Consider the following 23059-nt stretch of genomic DNA (forward strand, 5'->3'; position numbering starts at 1 on the left):
ACAAGCTGTGGAATAATTAATGTAATTTTTATGAAGATGAATATTTATATATCAGGTAAAAACTATAGAGGAATTTGAGGTTAGATAGCCATTTTCCATATTTGTTCAACCTGCATTAAAGAATAAACAGGTATTTAAACAACTTTCAAATTTAATTACTTGTGTCCTCAGATGTATTTGAACATTTTTGCTTTTGCTCTACAAGGCAGTAAACTAAATAAAGGGCAGACATACACCTGTGTCAGTCACAGGCCTATCCCAGAATACTGTGCTCTTTAATATTGGATAATGCAGTTTAGTCAAGAGACATAGACATAGGCAGGGCTCAGAGGGTCCAATAGTGCAGTACTATAAATACTGAACCAGAACAGGTAGTTCCCAGGAGATCTCTCTTAGTGCCATCTGAAGGATATAAGGTCTTCAGGGATGCAGAGAACCATAGTGTCCCAGCAATTGGGAAGGCCAGCCCAATATCCTGGTGAATGGAATTAGTACCCTTATGAAACATGTCTGAAGGAGTTTGCTTATTCCTTTGGCAATGTGAAGACACACAGAAAGTGTTTCCATAAGGGACCTGCTGTAGACACTAAATTCACTGCTGCTTTGATCTTGGACTACCCAGCCTCTAAAACCATGTATTAAATTCCTCTTTTTTTGGTAAATAATCCAGTCTAAGACACATTGCTATAGAAGCTTCAACAGACTATGGCAGCTGTGTATAAAAAGTATAAAACATTATGAATGTGAAGACTCTAGGAATTATATTTTCAGTTAATGTTATTATGCATGAAGCTTTTTATGTTTTTGTTTTGTTTTGTTTTGATACTCAGAGACCAAGAAACTACTAGACAGAGCTGTTATCTTGCAAATACATTAAAGGAAAATTTTAGAAACTATGTAGAAAAGCATTCAAGCTTTGGCAATGACACTTCTTTTCTTTTGTAGGTTCTGTCTGACATCCTAAGTTATAGATAACTATTTATCATAATATGGTCAAATTTCTGATATGAAGAAATAATAATGCTTCAACCTGGTATGGTCACAGATCTTACAGTGTGGGGGGTTTAGTTTAGCACTGAATTAGTATATTTCCCTTCTAATCTGCAGTCATTGGCCCTGCTTTAGAATATTGTCTTTGGGCAACAGCTGTGCAGAGTGAGAAAGACAGACACACACCACACACACACACACACACACACACACACACACACACACACACACACACACACACACACACTGGTTTCTGTACTATGCTAACATTCTTAAAACCAGAAAGAAAAGGTGTGAAAGATTAAAGAACCAGAGGAAACGTATTTCTATCTACTCTGGTCAAATCCTAAAAATAAGAGATGAAAATGAAAATGAATATAATCCATTCCTGTAAAAAAAAAAAATGGGTCTATAGCTTCTAGGCTGGTTTCTTTTGCAAAGCCATTGGATTCTGAAGCCACACATCATATACCCAATATGAAACAGTGGCATCTCCTTCTGTCATGTATATTGAGCAGAGAGAACATTTAACATAAGGCAACCTGGTGAAGAGTTGCTCTAAACCAGATGTCAATAATTCATTTACTGAAATAGGAGTAGAGAGATGAAATGCCAGGAGACTATGAGACTGTTTCATTTGTAGGGAGGCATTATCTGTTTCAAGTCAGCAAAAATGCAGGCTACAATTAGTTAAGGCAAAGGAGGATTTGAAGACAGGTTTTTGTGGTCTCTTCTTATGATGTTATTTCTTTATCATTAATAAAATAACATAGATTCAACATATCACCATTTGAGCACTGAAAAAGTGGTGAGGAAAGGAAATGCATACCTGTGTACTACTGAAGTAATTGCCTTTACTTCAAAGCTTTGGCACTAATTACAATCATGTAAGTCTAAGAGAGATGATTCGTATACGTTTTAGGTTATATTCTCTGTTGGTACTGAAAACCCTTGAGCCATTGGTTCCTTAGGAAGTCCTTTCCCAATTCAATCTATTAACAATCAATATAGATTTCATCATCATAGTCATTCATTTAGTATAGATCTATTCACAAAGAAAGTCTTAACAAACACCTACTAAAAAATGAATGAACAAATGGAGCCAAGTACTACAGAATTACAAATACACTCCCAAACCAATTAATCTGATTATACAAGGTATTATTACTTAGCATATGCCTCAACTTCCTTATTGTGACTCTTTAAAAATTGAAATTATCCCTTTAATGATCTTATATCCAATTAATAGCTTCCCTCTCTTGGCAGCTTGTATAGTATTTTCTGCTACCTGTTGAAACTAGACAGGTATGGAGGCTTTCATGTTATATCCAACAGGAATCATTGGAGAATCATGTGAGTCATGTGTCCTAAGAGTGCTATGTATTCAGCAACAGGAGCTTTCTTCCAACATCAACCTCTGAGAGACAACCAAAAGCTTCCTCAGTATTCTCTATTGTTTTGAGAGTCAGATGGACTACTCTAACCAACCATTCTAAAGGTGGTTTCCCATACCTGCTACTGGGTTTTCTTGGTAGTCTATGGTTATTGTGGGGAGCACTGTCAACCAAGTAGTATAACTTGCTTTAATATTGGTTATTGGTTATCCAGTACAGAGTGGTTGTCACTGAAACCATATCTCAACATCAGCAAAAGTAGACTCAGCAGGTTGTATTAATATATAATTGCACATACACATATGTATGCATGTGCACACACACCAATAATAACAATAATAAAAAGAGGCTAAGTGGGTGGTGATATGGGAGGGGTTCAGGGAAGGTATTTTGGAGGTGCTAAAGGAAGAAAAGGAGGGGAAATGTGATGTAACTCTATTTTGATCAAAGATTTTCTTTCAAAGACTATAAATATTGGCACATATCTGGAACAATGCTGGTATCATCTGTCAAACTCCCATTGAACTCAATGAACCATGGGAAGTTCTTAGAGTAGGTCAAATTGGGACACACTGGCATGCTCTAGAATGAGCAAAATACCAGTGATTCATGAACAAAAGTCCTAGGAAATGGCCAAGTTTAAAAGAAATTCTCCCAATTCAACCCACTAGCAATCTATATTATTTCACTAGTATATCTAAGCATATAAGTTCAAACGGATAGCCTGTAAATCACTAGTAAAACCAATACTCAATGAACCATATTTTACATATGGACATGTGGTCAGACACACTTAAGCTAATTGTCACCATCACTACTCCATTTCAAAGAAAAAACCCACCATAGGTATGTTTAGATATAACTAGCTGAGGGATCAATTTCAGACATAACTAGCTATAGGGCTCAAGTCATTGGTCTTCTGTTCTCACCCACAGCATATCTACACATTCACATCCTACAGGAGGACACTTTGGTCATTTTACATCGGCAAACATTGATGTGATAAATGTAGCGAATAGGTATATTGCAGTCAGCTTTGCTGTAACATTTATTTTGATAAACAATCTCTTTCAACTTGATTGATACATTAGGGACTATGCTGCTGAGCATATGTGGAATTGGCACTTGTTTATGTGCAGTTCTCCCCATAGTATCTAGCTAAATTAAACAAAACAAAATGCATCAGATAAACTGAACAGGTAGGAGCACACACAGAGCTCTCATCTTAGGACACAACGATTCACAAGTGGTCATACTGGTGGCACTGCAGTTTCTACGTGCTCTCAGATGACTTCCCTTTGCTTTTCCAGTCACATGTGTGCCTTTACCCTGACCAGGGGGGCACACCTTCCATTCTGCTTTTAAACCTTGCTCTGCTCTGTATTTCCCTGCACTCCTCTGCTTTCTTCTCATTTATAACATTTATCTTTATCTTGCATGTAAGAGTGTGAGCAGGAATTGTTATAATTGTGCTTGTAAGAGAAATGAGCACACTTCGGGTTCTTCCCAAGGTAAAGAACCACCTTATTACAGTTTGATACATTCAATGATGTAACAAACTCAAAACTACTTAATTATATCCCTACTGTGTGTGCAGCTTGACAATGACATTTGTGAATGCTACAGATGGCAATTCTGTTATTTCTCTGTGTTTTACAATTCCATAGAGTGCTGTTTGATTCTTGGGAATGCTTGTGCTACATGATAGCAGAGCGGTATATAGAGAAGTACTAGCAGCATATTTTCCTTGTTTTAAAGATTATATTTAGAGAAGTTTTAAATTCAAAGCAAACACGAAAGGACAGAGATCTCTTATATTCCACCACCACCACAAGAGTTCATTTTATGCTTGAGCATCCCTTGGGTATATGCCCAAGATTGTTATCCTTGGGTCTTGAGGTAGATTGGTCCTCAATTTTCTGAGAAGTTGCCATACTGATTTCCAAAGTGGCTGTATGAGTTTGCATTCCCATCAACAGTGGAGGAGTGTTCCCCTTGTTCCATATCCTCTCCGACATAAGCTGTCATATGGGAGACAGTTATGTAGCTGGGTCTGTTTGAGGGGCCCCTGGTAGTACGATCAGGATCTATCCCTGGTACAGAAGCTGGCTTTCTGGATCCCATTACCTATGGTGAGACACCTTGCTCACCCTTGATGCAGGGGGTAGGAGCTTGGTCCTGCCTCAACTGAATGTACCAGGCTTTGCTGCCCCCTCCATGAAGGACATACCCTTTTGAGGATGGGATGGGGGTGGGTCAGGGGAGGAAGGCGGGGGGGGGAGTAGGAGGAGGGATGAGAGGGAGATCTGTGGTTGGTATATAAAATGAATTAAAAATTTTAAATAAAAATGTGCATTTTAAAATATTGAATGATTCAAGTCATTTTATGCTAGTCTGCAATTGTGCTAAAATAGCTAGCTAGCTAGATAGATAGATAGATAGATAGATACATACATACATACATACATACATGTATCATCTCATGTTGTCTGAAACTCTAACCCCTTATGTGAAATTCACAAAGCATTACAATCTAGAGAATAAAATCTAGGTCTGACAGAAGGCTATTTACTATAACTTAGTCCCATTTTCTTTTGGTTTGGAAGTTCTGGAAACATCTATGTATATAATTCTGTATATTAATGTTTTCACTACAGATCCTGATTTGTCATATATACTTGACTGTTCATATTAGCACACACCATATTTCTACAGCTTCTTTGTTGAAACGTCTTTGTAGATGGTGAAAGCAATAGAAAGTTTTCCCAGGTCATCTGGTTTTATCTGAACATATTGACTCACTTAAAACCAAATACTTCCTAAGAAAATTTCCCCTAAAGAAAAGCAGCAAAGTGGGGTGGTAGCACTGCACACCTTTCAGTCCAGCACTTGGGAAGCAGAGGCAGGATAGCCAGAGCTATTACACAGAGAAACACAGTCTTGAAAAAAAAGTGGCAGAAATAGCACAGACTAAATGATCAAAGCAATCCTCTTTGTAATTTCAGCAGTCCCAACTCAAATACATTAAGAAAAAGTCACATGAAAATTTCTAAATTATAATGTTTTCCCAGAGTAGTTTTGAACTAAAAGAAGGACGAGGTCAATTACTGTGGTTTAGTCATTGGGAATATCTGCTGATGGTCTTTAAAACTAGGAAAATCCATTGCCACTTACCCATGGAAGAGTGATAAAGACTGCTATCCAATGGGTGTGCATTTACATTTACTAAAAATTACCATACTACCAGGAAAGAGAAACCAGGCCTCTTCAATAGGAAGAGGGATAGGAAAGTAGATTCAGCCTATGCCTGGTGGTAATTCTTTAAATGTTCTATTGTGCCATGGTGTAAAACAGAATCTCTGACCTCAACTGACCTCAACCAAATATGTTGGGTTTAACAGTAAATGGACCTTTGATCATTACCCTTTTGTTAATTTTTTTCCTTTCCCCCTAGCATATTTATCTCAAAACACATGTGTCATGGGCTAATTATCTCAGGAGCTAACATCTTCACTTCCATCTTCAAGATTTGGAGAAGCTGATCCACCCCCACAGCCCAGTCAGCAGCCATTTTTTTTCCCTATGTAGAAGATTCCACTTTCTTATTCTGAAACTTTGGTGAAAAGATACCTGCTTCCCCTGATGTGATTTAAAGATATTTGTCACCAAGAGTTTAAAGAGAAGACTTCCCTTGGCATAAGCAGAAAGCTGAGTTCCCAGCTAGCCACATGCCAGCCCACCCCGAGTCTTACTTGTTCTCATTGCTTGCATCGTATCGAGGCATCGGGTCCAAGTCATTCCCGTTCACATCGCAACTTGCCAGAGCATCCTACGACCATGGAGAAGAGATGGGAAACACACAGTAGTTAGCATTGACCCACAAGTTCATGCATTCTTAAAGGCGTTTCTTCAACAGAGCAATTAGGTTAACAGATACCCTCATGGTTCACTAGTTTCAGGCACCTTAGGGAGACACTACTGGCTCAATAATGATCACTATTGTATTGTCCCTTTAAGGTGAGATAGTCTATGTAGACCAAAGGACTTCCTTCTTCTTACCCAGAGTGACCCAGTCAGTGAACAGATGACTTCAGTTCCACATTTTCTAAACACTTCCCTAATATTAAGAAGCAGTGAGAATTTTATATATCTATACTTTCCATTCTTTGCTTTATTTCCTGAGCTTGCAATGATCTTTATCATATCATATAATAGACAGGCCAGTTAAAATATTAGATGTTTATTTTGATCAGGCTTCTTGGGTATGCATTATACAACATTAGTCTTGTTTAATTTCTATTACAAAAGCCTTCAAATGAGATTCTTCCTATTATCCCACAGCTCTAAGAACAGCCCAAATGTTGAGCAAAGCTGTCTTAAGCCAAGGTTTAAAATGAGAAAACAGAAGCTCTGAAGCCCGAGTGGATTTATTCATTTGCTTTCAAAAATGGTTAGGGAAAAAGATCCCAAACACCAAAGAGAATTCGCAGGGTCACTTCCACTGTTTAATTTTGTATTCCTGCACTTATCCTCTTCCAGGATATTACCAATTCCCCTGTGTTTCATGATTGTTTCTATGTCCAGTGTTAATACAAGGCAATATTCTTTACTGAATGCTTACATTTCTGAAAATAAGTGTTAGCACACAGAATCTAAAATGTTTTGGAGAGTGAAGCACAGCACACAGTGCCTATAATGTTAAGTTCCTCTTCCTGCATACCCTGTAGTGGCTGTCAGGGCTGAAAGTGCTTTGAATGAGTGACTTGAAAATAATGTATCAATTTTACTTACAGGAAACAGAGGCACCAAACAGACTAATCTGGAGTCTGTTTTGACATGAAACAAACCAGAAGGGAGCCCAAGTCTTTGGTCTGAATAATCTACTGCTTTCTCTACTTTGATCTGGCCACCAAGAGGGAACTGAGATAACACGGCCATTGATAACTACACAGGCAATCCTAGAGAATGTTCTCTCAGAGTGAAAACATAAAAGAAGCAAGAACTACCACCAAAATTAGGGACTAGCTAATTGCATTTAATGAAGTCCAGTCATCTGCAGCAGGTAGAAGCACACACACACACACACACACACACACACACACACACACACACACTGCTGGCATGTGATAAGACAAATGTCTCTTCTGGGGTACAGGCAAGCTAGAGTTCTGATCTCATCTCATCCAGGATAACTGACTTCAATATCCAGCCTTTAGTTTCTTTACCTGTTTCTCAAGAGACTGAACTGAAGTTCAAGCCTTAAAATCTATGTCGCAAAGAGGCACAAATTTATTTGAATACACTTGTTCACAGGGTGAGTTTAGCCACTGATTCCTGTTCAAAGGAGAGCTAAATGAACCTTCAGTTTCTTCTTAAGACAGGGATTGCTTGGTGTTAGTACTGGGAGGCAAAGAAAAAGGTCTCCCTGCAACAGATGAGACTGTTATGGAAAACCACAGCGAAGCAAAATGCAGACTAGTGGAGCCCAGTCGCAATGAGTACATCTACAAAAGGACTCCTACAGGTCAGGTGGCAGGAACACTGGGGCTGAGGAGGCAGAAATATTCTAAGAGCCAGAGGAGCAGGGAGTTTACTGTGAGCTTGTGTCTCCAGGTAATGTAAGAAGCTAACACCCAGAAAGCCTCACCAACATGGCTACCTAAACATGAGTTGAACAAGGTCAACAACAGATATGCAAAAGTAGACTGGGTAAGTCCACAGGTCTCAACTCTACACAAATAACTACAGGCATCTAAGGACTGCCAAGAGTCTTCCCCAGGGAAGAACACACCAATTGCTTATCCAATATTGAATGGTCAGCCCTGAAAGCATACATACAAGTAACATTACATAGACGTAGAAGGTTGTATTTATATATATTAAGAACATGAATGTGTGTGTGTGTGTGTGTGTGTGTGTGTGTGCATATACACAATACATAGGTTTGTAACAACAATTAAAGAAAAAGGAGGCCACAAGTTTGAAAGAGAGCAAGAAGGGGTATATGGGAGAGTTTGAGGAAAGAGAGGGATAAATGATACAATTATAATATAATCTCAAGAAGTTAAAAAACATTTTGAAAAAAGAGAACAGGGAAGAAAAGGATAGCAGAACAACTGGAGAAAAGTTCTCAGTCTGCTCTTTTCCACAAAGACAGTGCTGCCCCTCTGTCTACCTGAATTGTTGAGAATAGTGGGCGGGGCTGGTAACAGATGGTGTTGGAGGCAGGGTTTCTAATACTTCAAGGCTCTCCTTTTGAAGGTAACATCATCAAAGGCACGGGGAAGTGGAAGGGCATTATCTTGTGATTCCTGTCCTGCAGGAGCTCTCCTTTTACAGAAGGGAACAAAGTACAGAGCCTGCTGTATCTCCTGCCCTGTCTGTCAGCTGCTCCTCCCACTTTCTGACCATCCCGACAGGAGCCCCCTGCTTCCAAGGAGGGAGGACTGCTGGCCACCATAAACACTCACATAGTTTTGCATCAGATCAGGGTGGGTTCTCTCTATGCCGTCATCCAGGATAGTCACCACGATGTTCTTCCCCGTGTAACCTCTCTTCCAGGCTCCTTCAATATTCATGTCTGACTGGCAGGGGTGCGTGCTGTCGCTGCAGTGCTAAAGAATGGAAAGGGCATTGTAGGTCACTACACAGTGAGCAGGCAGGAGAATCACCCCTTATGAAGATAGCATTGCATGAACAGCAATTTGGTCTCCTGCCTATAAGAAGAGAAGTACTTATTGCCTGAGCGGTCACTGGGACGATACAAAAAGAGTATGTGAGTAAAGAGAGTAAATATAAACTGGTCGGTAGTGGGCACCGACGTGGGTACCATAGGAAGTTTTTAAAAATCAAGTATGTCAACAGAATAAGGGAGATTTTTTGTTTGTTTGTTTGTTTTTCGAGACAGGGTTTCTCTGTGTAGCTTTGCGCCTTTCCTGGATCTCGCTCTGTAGACCAGGCTGGCCTCGAACTCACAGACATCCATCTGGCTCTGTCTCCCGAGTGCTGGGATTAAAGGCGTGTGCCACCACCCCCCCCCCCCCCCCCCCCCCCCCGGCCAAATAAGGGACATTTTACTGTCACCATGTATTTAATGAGAGGTAAATAACCACTGTAGCATTTCATTATAAACCTAATGAGGGTAACTGAAGAACACATATGCTCTCATGTCTTAAGCAGACATCATCTAGGACCCAATCCAGCTGCAACTGGAACTGAGATGAGTCCCACTTGTACAGCGAGTACTAGGAGTGTGCTACCATGAGAAAAAACAAAAAACAAAAACAAAAAACTCAAAACAACAGGTTCTCCAAACTTCTTTCACTAAATTAACATTGATAAGCAAATTCATTCAAAGCTACTATGAGAAATGGTGGAAGTCATACAAAGCCAAGACAGGCACTCTATTCAGGAAAATACACAGGCGCTTCAAGGGGCAGGCTGAAAACGTAACATCTTGGTTCATTATTCACAGGAATTTCATTCTATAAAAGCTGCAATGTCCAAACATACTGAAAAAGGAATGGAGCCAGCAGCTTTTTCTGATGTAATTTACTAATGTTGGTTCAACCCACATAATTGTTCCTTTCAAGTCCATCTCTTTGAAATATTCCTGAGGGTTGCTGTTTTCCAGGTTCTCAAGACTCAGAGGAAGCACAGGGGAAGGGGTGTGTGACTCTACAATGTCATAGCAACACCAGCTACTGCTCGCCATTCACCACTCACTGTATATTCTTCCCGCCTCTAACACATAGCTCCATGCTTAGGAAATGGAAAGGAATGCTAAGTTTTCTCTGCCCTAAACATAATGGAGACCCCACTGACACTGATGGATTTAACACACATTGTATTGAGCACTTACTGCATGCTCAGTGTGGTTGCAAACAAAATATCTTTGGTATTTATCCTAGAAGAGTGTCACAGAAAGCAGAAAAATGATCAAACAAGATGGCTGAGAATGTTCACTGTGGGTAAAGGGGTTAGGAGAAAGAGAGAGAGCCATATGGTGATGAATGCTGAGGGGTCAGCAGGTACTGCTTTAAGGGACCAGTCAGAAAGAGACTTTGGTGTAGCACGAATCTTAAAAGGTCTTAGTAATAAAAACAAACCTGGAGCCAGGTATTGGGGTGAACCCTGAAAGATCAGAGAGACAGAACAAGCCACATTCAACCTCAACTTGCCAACTTCTCAGCTGATCTTGTTTCCTCAAACTGAAAGCCTCTGAGTCCTCATCCAAATAGATCTCAGCTGAACTGCTGCTAAAAGCTAAAAGCTTAAAAAGGCTCTAGTTCCTGGTCCTTGTGCCTTAAATACCTTTCTGCTTCCTGCCATCATTTCCTGAGGTCAAAGGTGTGTATCACCATGCCTGGCTGTTTCCAGTGTGGCCTCGAACTCACAGAGATCCTGATGGATCTCTGCCTCTGGAATGCTAGGATTAAAGGCATGTGCTATGACTGCCTGACCTCTGTGTTTAATGTAGTGGCTGTTCTGTTCTCTGACTCCCAGATAAGCTTATTGGGGTGCACAATATATCAACCACACTTCAGTCTCTGAGAAAGTGAAAGGTATGTCACCATATTACTGTTGAGGACTGGATGGCAGAGGGAGGAGTGATGGTCCAAGAAATAGCCAGGGACTAGTGTCCTGCTCCACAAAGCAATGATGGGGGAAGAGTGGGGACAGAAAAGGTAGGGACTGCTGGACAGACTGACACAGAGGATGATAAGCTTGAAAAGGAGGAAAGGCCACTCTGCATTGGTGAAATTATTAAGGCCACTCCACATAGTTAAAAGGTAGGTTTATTTTGTGGGGTAACTTACAAATGAATGGATAATTTACAGAGTCTGGGGAAGGCATGGCACAGTCTGGTGGTGTTCTGTGGAGAACTCTGCTCACTCTACCTCCAACATCTAGAGTCTAGGAACTAAGAGAGCCCATGCATCTGGAACCTGGGTCTTCAGCGTCCTCTCCCAGCCCCGCCTTGTAGGTGTGACCATTACTGAAGCCTCAATGGGGGTTGGAGCTTCCAGGTCAAAGCTGGAATGGCTACCCACTACAACTCTGGGCCCTGGCCATCCACTGTTTACTTCCCTGCTCTACTGACCAAAATACCATTTCCTCTCCTCCCTCAAGTTCCCTGAGCATAGCTCTGGACCCACAGAGCCTCCCATGGCTCTCTCTTTTTTCCTTCCCAGGAACTCAGGAGCACAGGCATGCATATGAGCATGTACACTTCTTCTACACACTTCAACTCATGCTCACTGGTTTCTGTTGGGGTGTATTGTTCTCCCTGACTGACTGATGGGCTTAAGTCTATCGTAAGATTTCATGAACACTGGTTAATCAATATACTCAGAATGAATGAGCATCCTCAAGTTTGTTTCCAGTTAAAATGTTATTACGCTTCCTGCTTTGACCTCTTTAGCAAAATCCATCCAGTTACTTTCTTGGCCAAAAGAAGCCAATAGCAAACAGAAGTCATGTAGATTGCTAAAATCCCTACTTTTCCAATTGTCCCGTTCTGGCCAAGCATGTGGGCCACTTCTCACCAAAGGTTTTAATACAAAGCAATCTTATTTCATTTTATTTTTTTCCAAAACCTGCTGTGAGCACCTGTGGTACTCATTGTGACTGGGAGTAATGTTAATGTGGCTGAGGGGTGGTTTGAAGGAAGGAAATGCACAGGAAATGGGCAGGCCACAAATGGAATAAGCATCCTAGAGTGGAGGGATGCAGCCTGAAGTTGTAATTATGAAAACTGAAGAACAGCAGCCATCAATGGAAAACATGTGTTGTGGAGTGAGCCATAGCCTTTTGGACAGTTTCCACCTCTGCTTCTGCTGAATCTAACTTTGATCATTTGAAGCACTCTGGAACTACCTTTTGTATCCCTTACATACACCACTGCAGAATCACTGGTGGTAGTTGGGAACTGTGCAACTGATATATTCTAACTGATGTAATCTAACATGGAATGTAGCCCAAATAACAAAGACAAAGTGATATGAATAATAAAAAAGATGATGAGGATGAATGAGTTAAAAGCCTAGATTGTTTTTTGCAGACAAGTAATAAGTCAGAGGCCACTTGAGGGATCTACTGTGAACAAGATGTAGAACCCTGCGTCCTCAAAGAGAACCCTTGATTTTTAAAATGTTTCAGTTTGTCTAGGTTTCCAAACATTTTACTAACATAGTTGTTTCATATACCTGAGATATTCAGAGAAAAGAAGATAGAAATTACCATTGTCACCCAGCAATTAAATGAGAATGACCTCACCATTTCCTGAAGAGCATAATGAAAGTGGTCTTTATACTGGCCTACATCTCCTTGCTAGGTCCATGTTAAAACACCACCCAAGGATAAAAGCTCATATACTAGCCATGGTCCCCAAATTTGTAGTCTAACCCATTGAGAATTCTGTTGGGACAAAAGCCTAATATACAGAATGGCGTCAACACACATGTGTCCACAGCCTGGAGCTCACCAAGGGACCAATGGACACTTTAGCATATTAGAACTGGAGAAATTATGTAAGTACAAAGTTTAATTATTTACAGTCCTGTGGGTACCTTCACTCTAAATAATGCTATTTCATTGGTGTCTATGCATAGGTGACTAAGTTCCTAGAAACAAGACTGAACATATGAAATGGAAACAAGCTCTTGTGTCCTCATAAATATATTGCATGGTTTGCTTAAGGCAGCTTATATTCCAAATAAACTACTCCAAATATACATTTGTTATGCCTTCATCATCCTTTTATTCAGAGAAATGGAAGGGGGAAATATGTATTTTTTTAATTTCTCTAATTTCTGAGAGTTCCTATGGTAGTTTGAGTAAGAATGGCCCTCATGGGCTTATATATTTGAATGCTTTGTCATCAGGGAGTGACACTATTTGAGAAGGATTCGGAGGTGTGGCCTCATTAGAGGAAGTGTGTGATTGGGGTAGGAACTGAGGTTTCAAAGCCCCATGCCAGTCCCCTGTCCCCCACCTATGGATGTAGCTCTCAGCTACTGCTCTAGCACCTCCCTGCATGTTGCCATGTTCCCTACAATGATTATAATGGATTAAACCTCTGAAACAGTAAGCATGTCCCCAATTAAACACTTTCTCTTATAATAGTTGCCTTACTCTTGGCATCTCTTCCAAGTAATAGAAAAGTAACTAACAGCCGCCCCTCCCCTGCCATGAACTGCCTTTTTTTTTTTTTTTTTCTGTCCTTAGGAGTAGGCAGTGGGGATGAGACCCATCCCTAGGCATGAGCCTGCCTTTTGGACCCTAGTGCCTATGGTGAGTCACACTGTGCAGCCTTGGTGCAGGAAGGAGGGGCTTGGACCTGCCTCAACTGAATGTGCTAGGCTCTGCTGACTCCTCATGGGAGGGAGACCTTGCCTTAGAGGAGGTGGGGATGAGGGGTGGGTTGTAGAGGAGAGCTGGAGGGTGGGAGGAGGAAGGATGAGGGAATCTGTGGTTGGTATGTAAAATGAATAGAAAATTTCTTAATTAAAAAAAAAAGAGTAGAACCTAGGGCCTTGTACATGCTAGGCAAGTACCCAACTATTGAGCTACATCCTCAGCCCTTGAACTGCTGTTACATGTTGTCAGTAATCTGCTGACACTGAAAACAACCACTGTTCAAAATAACCATTGATGAGGTCATTGTTCATTATTGGCAGTAGCACATCAGCCTGCAATTCTGACTATATAATATTCATAATTAAATAGAATTAAATATACAAAAATCTGTACTGGAGACATATTAAGAAACTGTTCTCTTTGACTTTTCTTGCTAAGGCAAACACCATGACCAAAAGCAAATACACATCGCTAAGGTAAGGTAGGGCAGTAACTAAAAGTAGGAACCTCAGGCAGAAACTGAAGCAGAGACCTGGGAGAAACATTTCTTACTGGCTTGCTCCCTAGGGCTTGCTCAGTTTGCTTTCTTCAGAGCCACCTGCACAGGAGTGACACCTCCCTCCATGGACTAGGCCATCTCATATCAATCATTAATCAAGAACATTCTTCCATACTTTTGCCGACTGGTGGAGTAGGGCCATCTGACAGAGGCATTTTCTCAGGTGAGATCCCCTCTTCCCAGATAATTCTAGCTTGTGTAAAGTTGATAAAAAATGAACCAGCATAGACATATATCTAGTCAGCTCAGAAAAGTATATGAATACTTGAAGTTCTTTGTAAAGTTTAGAACTTAAGAGCTATAATAAATTAAGCAGGAATAGAATTGATATTCCTCCAAGTGAAAAATGTAACTACTAGTCCTACTACTAATGTCCTTTTCCTAGCCAACTACTGTTCATGCGAATAGCAATATGAAATTACCCAAGGAAGTCTACTGTGTTTCAATACCATCAAACTCAGCAATAGTAGCTAAGAACATCTGTTAAAAAGGGAACTAGGCAGACAGAACATGAGTTCAGTCTGCTTCTTTCAGGCTGAATGATTTGTCAAGTTGCTTAAATTATTAAAACTGTGTTTGCTATTTGAACATAAATGCTAGCCATAGGTATCAGAGATGAAAAAATACAACAATGCTGTTACAATGATCTGTTGATGACTATACTTTTCAGGACATCACATTCATATGATTCCTTAGTGTTCCCTAATGTTTAGAGAAGGAATACTTAGCTTCAAAGATGACAAGGACACGCAGGTGATTGTAAGTCAAAGCAAGGATTTCCTTCTCTTTCTGGGAGTCAGGTTAGGCAACCCAGAATGAGCAATGGATGACTGATGGGGACAGCTGAGAAGACCTGAATGAGTATTTCACATGTGCAGTCTTGATGATAGGTGGGTGCTGGAATCAGGCATGAGTTAAACAAAGAGGGTTCAAACCCCTACTGGCACACCAGCGAGACAATTTTTCTTCCCCTGAATCATTAACACTTCTTCACTCTGTACCAGTATTCCAACCTTGCTAAAATTATAGCTCCCATCTGTTACAATTTAGTTTTGACAAAAGTTCATTACAAGAATTGCAAATCTTCAGTACAATTCCAGATAACACCAAGGAAACATCAGAGAAAAAATGGAGTTAGGGAGAAGGCTGTAGTATATCAGATATGCCTAAAAATTATAAAGGTATATAAAAAATTATAAAGGTTATAAAAAAAACAAAGGCTTCATTACAAATGGCTTAGAAATCTCTGGGCAGATAAAACATGTGAATAAACAGAGTGGAACTAGTTCTTACATTCTAACATAAGGGAAGATCAAGGAATCAAGTCAGGTTTCCAAAGGACAGAAAGGTCTAGACAACAGGACACTTCCCATCATCACCTTTCCAAACCTAACCATTTCAAATTAGAATGTTCCAGTCTTAAAAGTACTTAAGAAAACCACTAATCAACACAATGCACTAACAACCACATCTGTGTCCCCTGAGGATATTTGTATGTCTCATATTTGAGAGATCTCTGTATGTCCCACAGTGCTGTTTGTGGAGTTGCTTTCAACTACATTACCTAGTCTTGATATGAAAGAGTAGCCAACACTCCTAAAACTTAGTACTTATCTCTCTGTGGCACTGAAGACAAATTAAACATTTATACACAGAGATATTTCTACTCAACAGTTCATACCATTCTCAAATATCACCAGTCTGAAAACAAAGGAGTCAGGTTTTAGAAGTCTGCATCTATCTTAACCCATGGTCTCTGCTGCCATTCCTCCTTCTCAGTTACCACATATGAGTCACTACAGTGGCTTTGGTGTGGTCCCAATACTCAAGTCCTTGAGGTTTAGTCTATGTCTCAGACAATGAAACAGTTACAAAACACAAGCAAAGCCTTACACCCAGGGAAAGACTTGAACCTTAGTTAGTCATGGGAGAGCATGGGAAGGTTGAGAGCACTTCTAGAGAACTGACATGGAAGAAGCCCACACATCAGCTGACTCACCAAAATGCAGGTGGGGACTGAGAAAGATTGGTAGAGCTTTGTAAAGACATGTAATAGTCAGAGAGATGCTGAATGTTTCTGATCTAAAAATAACCCAGGCTTTGTGAGGACAAAGTTGAAAGGAGCAAGATGAGAAATAAGGAAAATGAAGAGAAGTGAGACTGAAGAAGTATTCAGAGAATACTCATTCCATAAAACAGGTTGCCAGTCTGAAGGAAGGAAGCCAGTTCAGAAAGAAAGGAGAAATTCATGTAGCAGGTTGATGCAGGTCACTAGAAGAGGTGGCCTTACAAGTGTGGAGGCTGGACCATGGATGAACTACATTTGTCAAATAAAGTAATTTTAAAAAGAACTCAAAGATCACTGTACACTCAGCAGAACACTCACTTCAGGTATAGTCAGTGGTTTCCTGATTGGCCATTCAATGTTTACATCAGTAATTTCTGTTTACACATGTGTTTTATATTTCAAATGATTTGTAACTCACCTGTAATGGAGGCTGTTTAATACCTGTATAATTTCTAGAGTTCTCAGTAAAAATACTCAATAAGCCATGGGTTGACTTTATTTACAGGGTATGATTATTAACCAGTATTTTGTTGTTTCAATCTGACTGGGTCAACAGATGCATAGATAGCTGGTAACTATTACTGACTAATGTGTCTGTGAGGCTGATCCCATAAAAGATTAGCATTTGCATAGATATATTGCATTAGAGAACACTGTCCTCACCAATACAGTGGGTATCATCCAACACACTGAGGGTCCCAGAAGAATAAACATCACAGGAAAGGTAAAATTATTTCCTGATTGAATTGGAACATCTATTTTTTCCTGCCTTTGACATGGGTATTTGATTCTCGGGCCATCAGACACAGGCTTGGAATCTTGAACTCAGAACTCATGTTTCTTGGGCCTTCAGACTAAATAAAATGATGCCACTGGCTTTTCTAGGCTTCCAGCCTCTAGACAGCAGATCATGAACTTTTCAGGCTCCTTGACCATGTGAGCCAATCCCTCACAATAATTTCTTTTCCCTATTTTATATATTCTATTTCTTATTGCTTTTATTTCTTTAGAGGAGACTGATTCATGTTGAAAAGCTATTAGAATAGAAAGTAGAAATCAATTGTAAAATTCAGAGAGAGTAAGACACAGTGGTACTTGCCTATAGTTCCAACACAAGGGGACAGAGACAGGATGATCAGGAATTTAAAGCTAACATATGGAATTTGAGGCCAGCCTTGGTTATATGAAACCTGGCCTCAAAATCAGGAGGAGATAAGAAGGAGAAGATAAATGACATAGTAAATATATATGATGGAAGTAATTAATAGAAGAGACACAAACATGCCTAGAATTCATATTCTGCACATTGGCTCAAATAAGGCACTGCTTACTAAACTTTGTAATGAAAAGATTCACAGGGCCCCAGAATATGTGTGGAGACTAAAGCTTTTATAGGGAATTATATAAAACAAGTGTTGATTATTCTACTGTGTAACTAACAACACTCAACACTCCTAGTGATAAGATGTGACACAGTGGCAAGTGAGCTGTTGTCCCTCCAGGTCAGTTGAGAAGCTCATTCTGTCAGGAGGACAGTCCAGAAATGCAGAATCATGGTTTCTTTGGAACAATACATGGCTCAGTGGTACCAGATATTCTCTATTCTGCTCTGGTTTTTGGTACTGTCTTCCCTTCTAGGTCATGTATCAAATTCTGAGTTGAAGAGAAACATAGTTTTACCACATGACTTTTTTCCTGGGAAATTCTAAATCATGAACCAGATCTTAATATTCCACTCTCTTGCCAAATAGTACAATTAGTAAATTAGCAAATTGCTTATTTGGGGATGATCTCAATTAAAATGTTTTCCTTAGGAGCTTATAAGACAAGAAACAAATCCCATGCTGGTACTTTAAACATGATTCTCTGAAGCAGTAAAATTGCATTATTTAATAATAATGGGAACATTAGCATGAAGTAACCCCCTTTTTTTCTAAAATGTAATTTCTTTGTTTATGTTGTTTACAAGATTATGCTTATAAACTTTACTCTTCTTGTTTTTCTTATTCATGACTCCACAGAGAAACTCATGTCTTCCTTTATTCATTAGAGGTTCAGAGGTCTTGCCAATAGACCTGGAGGGCATTTCTCCATTTCTAAATCACAGTAGGATTTTTTTTTTTATTAAAAAAAAGGTTTTATTCATTTTATATACCAAACACAGATTCTACTTTCATCCCTCCTCCTGCTTCCCCCACCCCTACCTTCTTCTACCGTGACCCACACTCCCAGCCCCTCCTCCAAAAGGGTAAGTCCTCCCATGGGGGGGCACAGCAAAGCCTGGTACATTCAGTTGAGGCAGGACGAAGCCCCCCCCCCCCTGCATCAAGGGTGAGCAAGGTGTCTGACCATAGTTAATGGGATGCAGAAAGCCAGCTCATGCACCAGGGATAGATCCAGATCCCACTGTCAGGAGCCCCTCAAACAGACCCAGCTACACAACTGTCTCCCGCATGCAGAGGATCTAGTCCAGTCCCATGCAGGTTCTATAGCTGTTGGTCTAAAGTTTGGGACTTCCTATTAGCTTGGTTTGGTTGTCTCTGTAGACTTCCCCATCGTGATCTTGACTCCTTTTGCTCATATAATCCCTCTTCTATCTCTTTGACTGGGCTCCCAGAGCTCAGCCTGGTGCTTGGTTGTGGATCTCTCCATCTGCTGCCATAAGTTACTGGACAAAGGCTCTATGATGGCAATTAGAGTATTCACCAATTTGATTACCCAGGGTAGGCCAGTTCAGGTACCCTCTCCACTATTGCTAGTAATGTCAGGCTTCAAAACCCAGCTATTCTACTATTATTATAACTTCAGGGACACAAAAGAGTTTTGAAGAAAAAAAATGTTGCAAAACACTTGTCCTAGAATTTGGAGACACTCAGAGTTGAAGAGAAAAATGTGACTATCATTTGCAAATATCTAAATATACTTTATTGACATAGCATCTTTATATTAGCTCATGAGTCCATATTTTTATGGAATGTAAAGGCACAGGTAGTGAATTTTCAAATGAGAAAAGAATCATTTTCAACTGATGAAATACACTTAGGTGCCATCCTCCCAAGCCTTCAACCATTCAGGTTTTGACAACATGGCTGTTAGCTGTTGTATGCATGCATGTATGTATGTGTGGGTAAATGAATAGGTAAAGACAGAGAAACAAACAAACAGAAAAATATATGAAGATTTACATTTCAATTTCTCTCAAATTCTTACTGAAGGCTTCCCATCTTTCACAGACCCTGTGAAACTGCTAAGTCAACTGCTCAAACTAAAAGCATTTAATAGATTAGATACTTCAACAGACATGTTAGTGAATACTGAGTCACGGAGGTGGTACCTACAGGGAAAGAAGGCAGGGGACAGGCAAGGGAGAGAGGAGAAAATGCATCTAACAGTAGAACTGCATGTGCTTAGTGATGCTTATGTGAAATCCCTATGCTTCCAGAGAACAAGCACCATCTAAGCTATCCAAAAGGAACACAAACAACCTGATTTAACTGAACACACAAAGGATCAACATTTTGGTGCAAAACATGAATAGTGTTTCTGATCATTCATAAAATGTCACTCAAGGGCTGAGGTGACAGTTCTGCTGGTAAAGCATTTGCTGTGAAAGCATGAAAGTCTGATCCTGAGAACTCATGCAAAGAGATCAGGCATGGTGGTAGCTGCTTGCTATCCTAGCACAGGGGAGTCAGAAACAGGTGCATCCCTGGGGTGTGCTGGCCAGTTAGCCTGGTCTAGATGACGAATGACTCCAGGTCTCTGTGCATGGGGCACAAATCCTGACTCCTCCTCTCTGCTTCCTGCCTATAGATTAAAATGTCAAGCTCTCAACTACTGCTCCAGCACCATGTCTGTATGCTTCCCACCATGATGATCACAGATTAACCCTCTAAAATAGTAAGAAAGCCTCCATTAAAAACATTTTTTAAGAGTTGCCTTGGCCATGGTGTATCTTCACATCAAATAAAATAGTAACTAAGTCAAAGCCTTTCCAGAATTTTTAGAAATTTGCCATTTTCTAGATGTGTGGGATTATAAAGTCAATTTTCTGAATATTTTGAATGTCTGAGGAATGTTCACTGTGACCTCAAATATGCTATTACCTTATATACATTAATTTCTGTAAGAAAACTGCAAAAGTCATTATATAGAAGCTCTGGAAATGGGATAGTATAATCAATGTGTCAATATTACTATTTAAAAATATCTATGCAAATAAAAACTTTATGTGTATGGGTGTGTGTTTATCTTTGCATATGCATGCAAGTATCCATGGAGGCTAAAATGCATGGGATCCTTTGCAACTGGGCTACAGATGGTTATAAGCTGTGTGATGTGGTCCTAGGAACTAAACCTAGGTCCCATGCAAGAGCAGTGAGGGCTTTTAGCTGGAGCCATCTCTCTAGTCCCAAACTTCCTGTTTTGTTTTTACTCATGTAATTATATCAGAATAGGAATGGTGATCAACCAAAATCCTTTTGAGCCATAACTAGTTGCTAAAAATCATGAATTCAACTTTGTTATCCACCAATACACTTGACCACTTGACTTCCCTAATTCTTTTTTTATTTTTATTTTTTTAGTTCTAGTAAAACCAATTCTTCAGGTTTAACTAGTCCTTTTGTTTTCATGGGATCAAAAAATAGGCATAGCACATCATGATCTTTGGTGTGTTGTTTACCAAGGGGAAATTGTTAGGACCAACAGTCAAAGTTCACTCTGCCAACTCTTTTTCCTACACTATGGAAACCCTGACTCCAAAATACAGATGTGTAAACACTGCTGTTTTGTTTTCATTCACAGTGGCATGGGTTGAGAAGGCTCAGCGCTGTGACTCTCACTTAGGACTGCTCATGAAGTTACAGATAGATGTCAGCTGGGGTGACACACCTCTGATGGTGTCAGTGACATTTAAACTAGTAGTCTTCAGACATACAAACACTTGGAGAATTTCCTACACTGTGTGTATGGTTCTATTATTAACATGTGCTCATTACAGATGAGCTACCTCTAGGGCCTTCTGAAGGACATACAGATACTCCTCAATCTATAACAGGATTTCATATCAGTTACCTTAGTAAACTGAAAATTATCATTTATTAAAGAGGCACTGATTACATCTGACCTACCAGACAACATAGTTTAACAACACATAGTAAGTTGGTTGCTGGCTCTTGTGACCACATGGTCTCTGTACTTCAATGTATTCTAGAAAGCATCCTATTGTGTACTACTGTCCCAACACTGATTGAGGAATGGTGTTGTGTGAGGAGAATTCTGAGTGCTTATGGGAATATTCTAAGAAAACAAGACAAGAGTCTTGTGACCTCAGTTTCTACAAAACAAGGAGTTGTTCTTGGACTGTGTTTTCTTGCTATACCCAGGTGTAGCGGATAGGTGTGAGTTTCCCACAGATTACTAGTTATTGCTTGCTTTTCAATTAATAATGGCTTTTCAATTACATATTTAAATTATCCTTTATATGTCTCTAAGGAAAAAAATGTGTGGCTTGTCCTTGGGATTGTATATACCCTGAACTCATGAGAACTTAACTCATGTGACCTTCCTTCCTTCCTTCCTTCCTTCCTTCCTTCCTTCCTTCCTTCCTTCCTTCCTTCCTTTCTCTCTTTCTCTCTCTCTTTCTTTCTTTTTTCTTTTTTTTTTTTTTTTTCAAAAAAGGGTTTCTCTGTGTAGTTTTCCTGGATCTCACTCTATAGACCAAGCTGGCCTCAAACTCACAGAGATTTGCCTGGCTCTGCCTCCCAAGTGCTGGTGGGATTAATGGTGTGTGCCACCACTGCCCGGTCCCATGTGACCTTTCTTAACCCTCAGAGTATAAATTGTCTGAGGCTCTGAATAAAATTGGCTATTGCATGAGACTTTAGTCCATCTCATTTATCTGATCCATTCTCCCAGATCCCACTGCCTCTAGAGTCCAGGAAACCACAGAATTAAAAATCAGATGACTTGCTTCTACTGAATGCATATTGTCTTCTTTGCACCAATGCAGTCAATCAATGTAAAGTTGGGAATCATGAGTTCACTTACCAAATAATTCTTTTATCCCATAAGTACTAGGGGGATGGAAGCTGCGTGAAAGTGTATGTTTTTTAACTGCCACATATTTAATTGCTCATGTGTGTGCATGTTTTTGTTTTATTTTTCAGCTAAGACTTAATGAGGAGTTTATAAGAGGTAATGAAAACACACAAAGTCTAGCCTTTGCAATTTTTATGCTCAAAGTAGAGTATATTAATAATAAATAAGCAGATAAATAAAATATATAATTAGAGATTATAGTAATAGTTATGAATGAAAAAGAGGTCTTGGAAAACATTGAGGAAAGTGTCATTAAATTAATAGAGTTCTTTACAATTTTGTTCTTATTATGTTTACCTGTATTCAATGATCATAGACATTTCGATTTGAAGTTTTTTTTTTAGACATTGGGGAATAAATCCCAGCCTGTGGGGGGGGGTAGTGGAAGCAAAATTGAGGTTCCAGACCTCTTCCTATTTAAGGTAACACAGACACATTTCCAAGTGTCAAATTACAATTTAAAATCAAGAAATTTCTTAGGACATAAAGCTCTGAGAAATAAAGAGGGCACTATGCCCTGTTATTGCTGAGACAGGGCCACCCCAAACCAAATCTACTTATGGGCAAAGTGAGAACCAGCACAGC

The 23059-nt window shown here is 39.8% G+C and overlaps 1 protein-coding gene across 2 annotated transcripts in view; it reads right to left on the reverse strand.

Moving 5' to 3' along the window:
* The window catches only part of Pcsk5 (proprotein convertase subtilisin/kexin type 5), a 427807-nt gene that overhangs the window by 289130 nt on the left and 115618 nt on the right, over positions 1 to 23059 (reverse strand). For both annotated transcript variants that reach the window (XM_036173949.1, XM_036173956.1), the window contains exons 4-5: positions 8855 to 8998; positions 6137 to 6213 (exon numbers count right to left, since the gene is read on the reverse strand). In XM_036173949.1, coding sequence (XP_036029842.1) covers positions 6137 to 6213; positions 8855 to 8998 — 221 coding nt within the window. The remainder of the gene's footprint in view (positions 1 to 6136; positions 6214 to 8854; positions 8999 to 23059) is intronic.

The sequence above is a fragment of the Onychomys torridus genome, chromosome 1, assembly GCF_903995425.1.
Source record: "Onychomys torridus chromosome 1, mOncTor1.1, whole genome shotgun sequence".
Taxonomy (NCBI): Eukaryota; Metazoa; Chordata; class Mammalia; order Rodentia; family Cricetidae; genus Onychomys; species Onychomys torridus.